The 13,495-nt window shown below is 36.1% G+C and overlaps 1 protein-coding gene across 4 annotated transcripts in view; it reads right to left on the bottom strand.

Annotated features, from left to right (window-relative positions):
* The window catches only part of CYLD (CYLD lysine 63 deubiquitinase), a 62,228-nt gene that overhangs the window by 24,947 nt on the left and 23,786 nt on the right, over positions 1 to 13,495 (bottom strand). For all 4 annotated transcript variants that reach the window (XM_032612297.1, XM_032612298.1, XM_032612295.1 and 1 more), the window contains 2 exons: positions 3,813 to 3,911; positions 2,127 to 2,243 (listed from right to left, as the gene is read on the bottom strand). In XM_032612297.1, the coding sequence (XP_032468188.1) occupies positions 2,127 to 2,243; positions 3,813 to 3,911 (216 nt within the window). The remainder of the gene's footprint in view (positions 1 to 2,126; positions 2,244 to 3,812; positions 3,912 to 13,495) is intronic.

Here is a 13,495-nt window from a genome sequence, read left to right as displayed (position 1 = left end):
TATACATTTATTGTCTATCATACCAACTAGAATATAAGCTCCCTACAACGAGGAACTTTGTTAGTCTTTTCCATGGTTGGATCCATAATACTTGGTATAGCCACTAACACAAGAAAATACTCAATATTTGTAATAAAAAAAATTGAATAAATGAATCAAATGTTATAAAGAATAGCCTTTAAAATGTGTAAGTAAAACAACTACAGATATGATGTTCTTTTACAAGTAAATTGCTTCTATTTTCTAATTTAAGGATGCAGGCCTATTCCATACAAATTTCATTACTTCATATGTCTTTTTGGACCAGTTAGAAGGTCACTATATTAATCCAGACAGCAAAAAACAAAGGAAAGGATCTGAACTAAGGCAGTGGTTTCAGAAATGAAGAGAGGGGAAGGATTCTAGTGATATCAAAGAGGAGGAAATCCCTAGGACTTGGTGACATCTGGATGTGACTAATGAGAGAGAGAGAGGAGGTCCAGGATGAAGCAGAAACTTACATTTTAGGCAACTGGACTCATGTCTCCATCTCCTCACTCCGTAAAAACATAACTCACAAGGCCATCAGCGACTGCCACTGGCTAAATCCAATGGGTTTTTGTGTGGTCTTTATCTTATTTGCCCTCTCAGAAGCATTCGACACTGGTGTCTATTAGCTCCTTGGCTTGTTGGCCCAATAACCTCTTGTTTTGCCCACATCCTCTGGTTACCTTTTCTCTGTCTCCTTTGAAGACTTCTCCTCCTCCCAGCCATTATGCTCCTCAAGGCTCAGACTTCAGCCACACCCTCCATCCCTACTTTCTCCATAGGTGATACTACTCACAGGATTTTAATCACCACATACGTGAAGGCAAACTACAAATTTATTTCTCCAGCTCTTAACATCTCTTTTAAGCTCCAGATCTGCACATGCAACTGCCCGCTTGACAAATCAACTCTGGGAAGTTTAAAAGGCTCCTCAAACTCAACATATTCAAAGCAAATCCATCACTTTCCTCCACAATCACCTAATCCATCACCTTCCTCCATCACCACCTAAGTATGCAGGCCAGAAAACTAGGAGTCATCACTCACATCTCTTTCTTCCTTACCTCTCACTTTCAATCTATATGTGAATCCTGTCAATTCACTTCTGATATCTCATAGCCATCCACCTCTCCCCATCCCTTCCCCAACAAGTCTAGCCCCAGCAACTATAATCTACGGCTGAGCCTATCAGCAGCTTTCAACGGTGTCCTTGCATTCACACAGCCCCTGCTTCAGTCCACTGTCCACCCTGCAGCCACAATCATCTTTTCAAAAGGCAAACCCTGCAAACCCCTTGCTGAAAATCCTTCAGTGGCTTGCCATTTCCTTTTAATAGGATACACCAGGCTCCACGTGCCCTGGCCTTGTTTGCCATTCCATTCTCATCTCATAAAATGTTCTATCTCTCTGTTCTGGCTACTCTGGTTCTCTTTAGTCCTTGGCAAACACCAGCTCCATTTTACCACAAAGCCTTTACATATGCTGTTCTTTCTGCCTAAAACATTCTTCTGCCCCATTTCATTTTGTTATCTATCACTCCCCTGGTAAATCTAAGCTCATGTCACTTCCTCCTAGAAATATCCCCGAGCCCCTCAAGTAAAAGCATCCCTTAATATACTCTCAAAGCATCATATGCCTTCATTAAACCCATCAAGACTGCAATTCTTCATTTGTTTCTGGCACACAGTAAGCATTCGATATATACTTGTTGAACAGATGAACAAAAGAAAAAGAATAAACCAGAAGAAAGTGATGTCCCAGAACCAAGGGAAGGTAGAGTTTTTTAAAAGTGGTATCAAAAAAAAGGATATCAAGATAGTAAAGTCTTTAAATGATTCAACTGATTCTAGAGATCTTGTACCTTAAACAGATCAATGAAGTGCAGAGAACAAGCTGCTAATACATTTTCTAAATATTATACTAAACTTAACAGCAGTGTAAGCTCAAATTGTGTATAATATTTTAATTCAGCAATATTAATAAAGAATGGTCTACTCATTCTGTTTCCAAAAACTATCTATATTGATGAAAAAGCCATTTTTTCTCTAGTGAATTAAAAGGAGAGAAACATTATAAAGAACACTAAAATTATAGATTACCTTCATCAATATACCATGAATTTTTTGATTTGGATTGTGGTTGTGAGTCAACAGAAGACCCATTTAAGGTATAAAATAATTCAGATCTGTTTCTATTTCCAGGGTCTGAGGTAGATCCTATGGAACAAGAAAAGTTCCTTTTAAAAATAAAGTCAATATGATGTGAAAGTTTTTCCGTAAGAGAAAATAATATGTATATGGTGTTAACAATTATTTACACAACCAACAGATGTATACAAACACAATATATTTTATTAGTGCCTTCAGCTTTTAAAATTTTGGTAACCATTTTTGCAGTGTCAAAAAGATTCTTCAGCCCAAGAAACAATACAAGAGGAGAACAGGAGTTAAGTTAAAAGAAAAGCCTGCTTTTTTTTTTTTTTTAAACAAACTGCTTTAAAAAATCATTTCACGTACTATGGCTTATTTCCAAATGTCAAAATCACCATTCCCCAATTTCATTTAACGAAGCTCTTGGTTCACAAACTTAACATATTATTTTAAAACGGCTGCCCTCAAAAGAAGGCAGTCTTCGAATGTATATAAATAGATGCATAAATTAAGTTTAAAAGATTTAAGGTTTAAACATTTTGGAATTGTTAGTCAACAAATCCCTTGCTGAATTTCTTCATGTCTCTGAAAAAGTGAAGCAGTATTATTTCTTATGCATTAGATTTATTAAATGTAAGAAAATTTAGTGTAGCTATGCCACAGACACATCAAGACATTCCCCTGCCTCATTACTAAAAGGACATGCTATCGTTGAGAGCAGTGGGATCTCAAGAACCTACAACAAAATCTGATTTCTTTTTCAATTTAAAGCAGATAACTTTACACTTCATACCTATAACTAAGATCTGCTACAACATAAGTAGTACACATATCTTAAGAAAATCTTTAGGCTATTCATATTTAAGTGAGAGTAGCAAATTGGTGCTAACCTATCTAGATCCATAGGTTAACATAAAAAATACTATCTATCACTTATATATTCTATTTAATTCTACATCTCCCAGGGTCCAATGTCACATAAAATATTTCTTAAAGTACAATTTCCTTTTAAATAAGCTTGAAAAAGTTTTCTTCACTAGATAATTGAGGAAAAAATATTCTTTTCTTAACCTACATCTGAGTTGAAAATTCTTGCAGCTTTTTAAATTAGCTGTTTAGCTTGTATAACTACCACCCTATACATCTATGAAATATGTGGAAGCTAACCAAAAAACAACTAAAAACTCCACATGTATTGTAAGGGAGTCTCTGGAAGAAAGACGAAAATTTTTGCTTAGTGGTTTGGAATTTAATTTGTCCCACCTCTGTTAGCAAAATCCACATAATCTCTAGTATATTTTATCCTACAAACATTATCCATAAATGATTATTTTGTACAGTGTGACTCTAAACTATATATACAAATGTTACAAGTAGGGAATTCCAAAAACCAGCGTATATGGACCAGAAAAAGACACAGGTCCCCACAGGAAACTTTTCAACATTTAGAAAAGGTTGCGAACCCTTGGCTTAAGCAACACCATCTATAAACATTTTTTAGTAAAATACTAAAAATGTTTGCAAGAAGCAAGTCTACATATACATTAAGGAGTAATACCTTTTAACCTTTTTTCAATGCTATGGCAAATAAAAAATCATGTAAATAACTAAGAACTGTATTCTATTAATCCATACCTGTAGCCTTTGGTTTATTATGACTGGATGAACCTTTGTCCCCAACACCTCTTGACATAAAGGCTAGTTTGGGAGGCCTCCTTTCCTGTGTAACGCTATCTGAAACAGTAAACATGTTTTTTAAAGATAAAAGCAAATTCTTATAGAAGAGAAACAACTGAGCAAATAATGACAATAACAACAACAATCCCTTTCCAATGAAAAAACAGCATTTTCAGAGTAGTTTTACAAATTCGTCAAGGCCATAAAAAGTACTGAAAAAGATCATACCAAAAAAAATCATTGCTGTATTTCAAAACATAATTTCTACAAGATAATACACCCCAAGTACAATTCAGCTATGTGCTTTAACTTCTTGAAAATTTAACCACTTTTAATCAATTTTATTTGATATGTTGAAACACCACCAAGAAAACCTTACTCAGTTTTTTGCAGGATTTCCCAAATCGGTATCCCCAGAACATCCCTGTGTGTTATGAAGTGTCCCACTCTCAAATATCTCTAGAAGATGCTGAGATAAACAGACTTCTTTACTGCATAACCCCAGAACCTTTAATATGCTAATATGCATTGTGAATCTCTCAAAAAGGGATATAATAAACTTATTTGATAATGTTTTTTTGTGCCACTCTACTTAGCATCTCAGATTAATATATTTCATGGGACACAGATTGGAAAAAGTCTGGTTAGGTATATGTATCAGTTTTTAAAAATATATATATATATGTTAAGAATAACACAAACACATATACATATAAGAGAAAAAACACAGAGAAATACATGAATGAAATGTGAATGTATTGAAATGAAATGAATAATGCAGAAAGCCAGAGATAAATGGCAACAATATTTCTGAAGAAAACACTTAAAACTTTTTTGAAAAATTGGTGCAGTAATTTTGTTTTTGATACAAAGACTACCTTAAATCTTAAAGGCCAGTGATTTTCATAAGATATTCACAAAAACTGATCAAGCAAATGTAGAAAAGTCAGTCTGGAAAGTTCTCCCCTGGAAAGTTCAACATATCCGTGGAGTCCAACATGACACTTAAGAGTCCTACCTGATAAAGCTATGTATCAGCAAAAACAATATCACCCACAGTGGATTTTTGAGAACAGAAAGAGAAAAAGAGGAAAAGTTTTACATTTTAAACACAAGGGCTATTTTTTTTTAAGAAAAAGGAAATAATATTGAATTAATTATATATAAATGATGCTTGGTAACTTTTTTCCACAGTTGGAGGGGGAGAAGAATGCATTATTGAACAATATCTTAACTGTCTCATAATGTGATCAAATGGAATATTATTTTAGTTCAAAAATTATACTGAATAACCATGTGTTTAACCAAGTGATATAGTAAATGAAAGGCTATTTATCAATATTTTTATGATGTTACCATTCCAATATCTCTAAATACCACATGTGACAGCTACTGTGAAAGTAAAACTTCTTAGTCACTGGCAAAAGTTTCCAAATTACAGCATACAAATTGACTACAGAAAACTAACTCCCACTATTAACTGTAATTAATTGCATGTAAGTACATTTTGAAAAGATATTCACATGTATACCATAATCTATATACATTATACAGTTAGTGGTGATTATAATAAAGGCAGAAAATGGTCTTAACTAAGGCCGCCTGGCAGTACCAAAAGGCCAAATGGATGAGCCGGTGGTGACAACTCTGATGGTGATGCTAGGGGAGAGCTCCAAGGGTTAGGAATATGCAGGGCACTGGAGTTGGAAATGGTGGTTATCTTCTGTGAAAGACTTTGTCATGGGGGAGGTAGGGGCTCAAATATCAACTTTGAGGAATAGGACAGTCCTGCAGCATTCTATGCAGATAAAGGGTCACATGCCATATCTAACTTGCCCTCCAGCAGTTACATACCAACTAATTCTTCCCTTATCACAACTGTATTCATGATCCAAAATCAAAGTCTTCCATCTTAAATGAATTTTAAGAGATTACCATCTCAGGAAAAGGCAAGTATGAGAAAGTAAACAAAGTAAGGAATAAATTTGGCAGGCAATTTTGTGAGATTAAAACAATCCTGATTAAAAGATATTAAAAGAGATAGCAAGACATGTCCACCAAACAGCAAGTATAAAATGTTCATAGCAGCCTTATTTGTAATAACCAAAAGCTGGAACAATGCATTCTACAGGAGAATGGATAAACAAACTGTGATCTGTTCATGCAATGGAATATTACATAGCAATAAAAAAAGAATAAACAACTGATATACAAAACACCATGGACACTGGTGTTGAGCAAAGAAATGAAGCCCAAAGTACCCATTATATATACACAGCAGGAGTGCATTCAAAATGGTAAAATTAGAAGCCTGCCCATCACTCTTATTGATTTAATCAGAAAAAGAAAAATCCCTGGAAGAAACTTGGGTTGGAAATCATAACAATAAACCAGTGAACAATAACAAACCACAAGAAATGTCTGTGGATTTGAATGACCCACTAAATTGAGAAAATTGCTTAACTGATGTACTGCTTAACATCACCAGCCACAAGAGCATAATTCAAACCCAAATGAGAATTTAATATCCATGGAGAAATCTACTGAAGAAAATGTAAGTTTACTTGGGTAGAATGAAGAATTATAAAACCCAATACCAAACATACTATACACAACAACACAGCAAAAACCTCCTTACAGTGAGACTACTGATCAGAGTAAATATTTTCCTTAGATTTTAGACAATTTTATATGAAAAATTGTTCAAGAAATCCTGGAAGGTCCATAGAGATAACATCAGGGTTGCATACTGTCATCTAGTGCTTCAAAATAACCTTTTGGGCTCTAATTGTCTCATATGAGAGGAGTCCTGCATATACAGACAACATTCAGGGTGATTCAGACTGACAATCTCTACAGAAGGTCACTTGGCATTATCTATCAAAATGTAAAGTACACATACCCTTTGACCCAGCAAGTCCACTTCCAGGAAGTTATCTTTTTTTTAAGATCTTATAAATATTTTAATGTAAATATGAGTATAATATATCCCATTTAAATACTCAGAAAAGTATATTGATGGCACACAAGAAAAATCTACAGATGACATGATATTGAGAGAGACAAAACATGAAAGGACAGAATTAGTATCCAAAATGATCTGAAAATGGAAGACTGGATAGCTCTAACGACATGAAGTTAAACAGGGACAAATGTAAAGTCCTGCCATGTGTCCCCCAAATCAACCATACAAATATAGATCAGAAGCAGAAGTACATGTGAACAAAATTGGGGATTTAAGTCAAGCGTAAGTTCAGGAATCATTAATTCATTCGTTTATAAGTGCATTCATTTAGTCAAGAAATACTACCAACTCCATGCAAGGAAGGCATTACCATGTCTCTGGGAATATAATTCAAACTGTGACAGGGCAGTCCCAAAATCTTTTCTTCCAAAGTCCTGTTCTATTGCAATAATTAGTCTACATACAGACTACGGTATTCTGTTCCCCTCTAGGTGTCCAAGTGTGAAGGTGTCTTTAACAAACCAGGTCTTATTCAGAATATCTGGAAGGCATGCCATATGAGAAATGGCTAAAATGACTCAAACTATTTAGGCTGGAGGACAGAAGATGTAGGTGTCAAGGACACTCATCTTTGAATATCTGAGGGTTGCTACAAGGAAGAGGGGCTAGATTTGTCCTAACTTCATCCCCAGTTAGAACTAGAATCAATGAGGGAAGTTATAGGAAGGTAGAGGTAAGCACGTATCCAAGGAGAGACTTTTTCACAATTAGATCTTTCTAAAATGAAATACTCTAATTTTCTTCAGGACCAAGTGACTCTTCTATCAAATGAACACATAAGTAATCTTTTAGCTATACTGGATACATGCAAACTGGAACATACATATGACATTACTCACTGAAGCATTGTTTATAATAGCAAAAGACTGAAAACAGCCTTAATGCCCATCAGTAGGGGACTGGTTTCAAAATACTGATACATTTTGGGGCTTCCCTGGTGGCGCAGAGGTTGAGAATCTGCCTGCTAATTCAGGGGACACGGGTTCGAGCCCTGGTCTGGGAGGATCCCACATGCCGCGGAGCAACTAGGCCCGTGAGCCACAACTACTGAGCCTGCGCGTCTGGAGCCCGTGCTCCGCAACAAGAGAGGCCGCGACAGTGAGAGGCCCACGCACCGTGATGAGGAGTGGACCCCGCTTGCCACAACTAGAGAAAGCCCTCGCACAGAAACGAAGACCCAACACAGCAAAAATAAATTAATAAATTAATAAACTCCTACCCCCAACATCTAAAAAAAAATGATATTTATAAAATGAAATACAATGCAATAATTTAAGCAAAAGATTAAGTATGCAATTTATGTACTAATATAAAATGATCCCTATGATCCATCTACTGTTAGCTTTTTTAAAAAGGTGCAACTTACTCTTCTGGGAAGATAAGTTGGTGTACTTTTTCCTATTCCTCCTGATAAGTACAGCTAAAAACTCTGGATGTAACATATAAAACAAAACTGAGACGCCTGTGAAAGGCAAAGAGGAGAAGGCAGATGAGCTAGGGAGCACGGAACCTAAGGAGTGACACGCGATTTCCCTGGGTTTTCTTATTGCCTCATATATCCCAGACTTAGAGCTGAAGAAGGCAGCAACCTGGAAATGCCAATGGGGAGAGACAAAAGAAACTCCCAACAAAGGTATCCTCTCATTAGTCAAAGAATGAGAAAAGACAAACCCTAGTTAGACAGAAACTTTTAGACAATAATCACTCTATTGCAACCAAACACAGCGGCCACACCCACTCCAACAAAGGCCAAGCGGGGAATCTGGACTTCTGCCTCCACCTGACCATAATGAGGTGACACACACCCCTTGACGCGGCAAAAACAAAGTTTAAACATGATCTAGACTCTCAGAATATAATACCCAACTGTCCAAGTTTCAAATAAAAATCACTCATTATACCAAGAGCCAGGAAGATGCCAGAAAGAATTTAAAAAGACAGTCAATAAATGCCAACACTGAGATGACAGAGATGTTAGAGTCATCTGACAAAGATCTGTAAAGCAATCATGGTAAAAATGCTTCAATAAGCAATTACAAACACACTTAGGAAAAAATGAAAAATAGAAAACTTTTTACATAAAAGATAAAGAGAAAGGAATATTAGCATACCACTAAACAAAGTCATCAAACTACAGAGGAAGAGAGCAAGAGAAGAAGGGAACAGAGAGGAAATACAAAAACAGCCAGAAACACTGGACTCCATAAAAATCAAAATCTTTGATGAAGAGATAAGCTACAGACTGGGAAAAAAATATTTGCAAAGGACTAGCGTCTAGGATATATAAAGAATTCTCAAAATTCAACAGTAAAAAAGCAAAAAATCCAATGAAAACATGGGCAAAAGAGATGAAAACAAAATTCACTAAAGAAGATACATAAATGGCAATCAGTACATGAAAATAGATATTCAACATCATGAGCTATCAGGGAAATTCAATGAAAACCATAGTGAGATGTGACTACACACATCTCAGAATGGCTCAAATAAAAAATAGTGACAATACCAAATGGTGGTGAGGATGTGGAAAAACTGGATCACTCACAGATTGTTGATGGTAATGCAGAATGGTACAGCCACTCTGGGAAAGTGTGGCAGTTTCTTAAAAAGCATGCAAATACCACATGACCAGAAGTTGCACACCTGGATATTTATACCAGAGAAATGAAGACTTAGTTCACTTGTGTTTACTCTACACAAATGTTTATAAGCATTAGTTATAACAGCTAAAAACTGGAAACAAATCAGATGTCCTTCAATGGGTAAACTGTTAAACAAATAGTGGAACAGCCGTAACATGGACTGTAACTCAGCAATAAAAAGGAACAGACCAGTGACACACACAGCATGGATGAATCCCTAGAGGATTATGCTGAGTGAAAAAAGCCAAGCTCAAAAGGATTCTTGAAATGACAGAACTGTAGAAATGAAGAACAAATTAGTGGATGCCAGGGTTAAGGAGAGGCTGGGGACAAGACGGGCAGTGTGACAATAAAAAGGCCACATGAAGTATCCTTGTGGTAATGGGAATGTTCTGTATATTGACCATATCAATGTCAACACCCTGGCTGTGATCTTACACCGTAGTTGTATAAGATGTTCCTTTGGGGAAAACTGTGTAAGGGGTACACAAGATCTCTCTGTGTTATTTCTTACAACTGCATGCAAATATATAATAATCTCAAATATTTTTAAATCATATATCTGACAAAGGGCTTATATTCAGACTTATAAGAATTCTCAAAACCCAATAATAAAAATAAATTAACAAGAAATTGGCCAAAGATCTGCACAGATACTCCACAAGGAAGATATACAGATGACAAATAAGCACATAAAAAGATGTTCAACATCACTGGCCATCAGGAAAATGAAAATTAAAGCTACAACTAGATGCCACTATATAGCTATTAGAATAGCTAAAATTTATAAGACTGACCATACCAAGCGCTGGCAAGGACATGCAAAAACTGGGATTCTCACACACTGCTGCTGGGAATGTAAAATAGCATAACCACTTTGGAAAGACCATTTGGCAGGTTGCTGTTGTTTTGTTTTGTTTTTAAAGTTCAACAATCACCTACAATAGTACCAGCCATTCCACATCTGGGTATATTTACCCAAGAGAAACGAATACCTATGTCCATACGAAGACTTATACATGAATTTTCATAGCAGCATTATTCATAATAGACACAAACTAAGTAGAAACAAGCCAAATATCCACCAACAAGTGAATGAAAAAACAAAATGGTATATCCTTACGCCTATAGGGAAAACACGCTGTCTTTCCCTTTGTTCTCATGCCCACAACAATTTTGACACTTCTGGCCACCAAATGTGTGAGGAGTTTTCCCACACTAAGCTGTGACACCAGCTGGGTGTCCTACAATTCAGCTTGGTTCTGACGCTATCTACCTGGGGTTAGCGGCAAATCCCACAAGTTAAGGGCTCAGTCCCAAAAGACCGTAAGCTTTGCGGTAACCTGCAAGCTCTCAAAACCCCATACTATGGGAATGCTTATGGAGACTTCATCAGATAGGCATGCTTGATTATTAACTCAATTTCCAGCTCCTCTCCCCTCTCCAGGGGATGGGGCTGTGGCTGAAAGTTCTAATCATGGCTTGGTCTCTGTAGTGACCAGCCCTCCATCCAGGAGCCCACTAAGAATCACCTCATAAGAACAAAAGACACTTCTATCACCCAGAAAATTCCAAAGGATTTTAGGAGCTCTGTGTCAGGAACCTGGGTCAAAGACCAAACATTAGCAAGACTCAGGGGCAGACACACATATATATTACACATTTATATATATTATATATACATTATACACACGTATAATATATATAATGCATATATATATATTATACATATATAATATGTATTATTCATATATAATATATATATATTATTTCTCACTACAGAATGGAATACTTCTCAGCAACAAAAGGGACACGTGGATGAGTCAACAAATAATTACGTTGAATGAAATAAATCAGACCAAAAAAAAAAAGAATACATCCTGAGTTACTCCATTTATATAAAATTCTAGGAAAATGTGAACAAACGTATACTGACAGAAAAAAGATCAATGGTTGCCTAGATTTTGGAGGATGGGACACGCAGATGGAAGGAAGCAAACACAAGGGGCATACACCTCGGGGTGATGGACATGCTCACTATCTTGACTGCGGTAAAGGTCTCACTGGTCTACACATTCGTTAAAACATAACAAACTATATACTTACAATATGTGCAGTTTACTGTATGTCAGTTAAAACTCACTAAAATTGTTAAGATTATAAAAAGAAGGTACAAAAAAGTGTATAAAATATGCAAACACTGAACAACAAAGAAACGAATTAATCAAGAAGGATGCAGAAGATAATTAGGTAGTTGGGGGGCAATGCTAGGAGGAAAAGGTCTCATACACCCTTTGAAAATTCTGTGCGAACATGAATGTACTACATAATCTGAAAAACAAAATTAGTATTACATTCCTAACCCCCAAAACTAAAAAAGACAACACAGACTGGACTAAAAAAAGCAGAAATTTAGGGGAGGCACCAATTGATATGCTTTATCACAACAGGTTTAAGAACCTGAATATAATGTCAAATTAGATATGTTTGAGGTTTTTAACATTTAAAACAGTAACAAACGGGACTTCCCTGATGGCACAGTGGTTGAGAATCTGCTCGCCAATGCAGGGGACACAGGTTCCATCTCTGGTCCAGGAAGATCCCACACGCCGCGAAGCAACTATGCCAGTGTGCCACAACTACTGAGCCTGCACCCTAGAGCCCACGCGCCACAACTACTGAAAGCCGGAGCACCCTAGAGCCTGCGCACCACAACTACTGAGCCCACACGCCACGACTACTGAAGCCCGCACTCTCTAGGGCCCGTGTGCTGCAACTACTGAAGCCCGCATGCCTGGAGTCCATACTCCACCACAAGAGAAGACACCGCAATGAGAAGTCCAGGCACCACAATGAACAGCAGCCCCGGCTCGCCACAACTAGAGAAAGGCCGTGCACAGCAACCAAGACCCAACGCAGCCAAAAACAAATAAATTAATTAAAAAATTAAAAAAAAACAGTAATGAAGAGATGAAAAACTCTTAACAGGTTGAAGACTCCTGCATTTTTAGTCAATGGTATTCTTCAGAAGCCTACTGTAACAAGCAACTGAATAGGATGAATTCTTTCCTAATCTCATCAACTGTTCAACCACTTGCAAAAAAATTTTTAATGCTGTAAATAATTTTGTCCTACGAGTGAAGGTAATAGGGCAAGAAAAAAAACTAAGAAACTAAATGAGATTATGACTATTTTCTTCTTTCTCAAGAAATGGGTGTTAATGATGACATGAAATATAGATGAAGACCTATTTAAATAAATGAAATTAATTTTTGTTTAGACAACTTTGCTTTTTAAAGTCTATTTGCAGGCTTTATTTTGTTGGCAAAAAAGTATAATTGGTGTATTATGTAATAAAAGCTGGTATCATTCCTAATTATCTTCTATTCATGGTTTATGAAAATCAAGGTTTAAAAGAAAAAAAAAAGCATTCTTTGCCTTGCCTGTCATACTGCTCTGAGAGCCAGTAACAATGACAATGATTGCCACTGATCTATAAGATCAAAGTTTGCCTGACAAGTGATTCCTAAGAGATTCATGTAACTAATTTTGATTATTTTAATCTTACATCACTACTTAAATAAAATGTAATTGTAAATGTTTTTGAAGATAAATACTACTAAAGATGAATTCTTTGTGAGGTTATATATAATTCCATCACATGAAAAATAGAAATGGTAGCTTTTTCTTTTCTTTTCTTCTTAAGTGCTATGTAGAACCCAAGATCATTTACATTTCAAACCAAATCGAGATATGGAAAAAGTATACAGAAAGAAATACAGCTCTGGAGTTGGAAAAAAGGGGGGTGGGGGCATTTCAAATCTTTATTCTATGGCAAACTGAGAAAAACACAATTAATTATACATAAGCCAACCTCATATTTCAGGTATCTTTTTCTTTCTTAAATTATAATACTGAACTAATGATTTCCCCAGCCTCCCAACTTACTTGATATAATGAATTATATTTAGTTG

Source organism: Phocoena sinus, chromosome 19 (genome assembly GCF_008692025.1).
Source record: "Phocoena sinus isolate mPhoSin1 chromosome 19, mPhoSin1.pri, whole genome shotgun sequence".
Taxonomy (NCBI): Eukaryota; Metazoa; Chordata; class Mammalia; order Artiodactyla; family Phocoenidae; genus Phocoena; species Phocoena sinus.
Note: the sequence above shows the minus strand (reverse complement) of the source record. Positions and strands in the feature narration are given on the sequence as shown.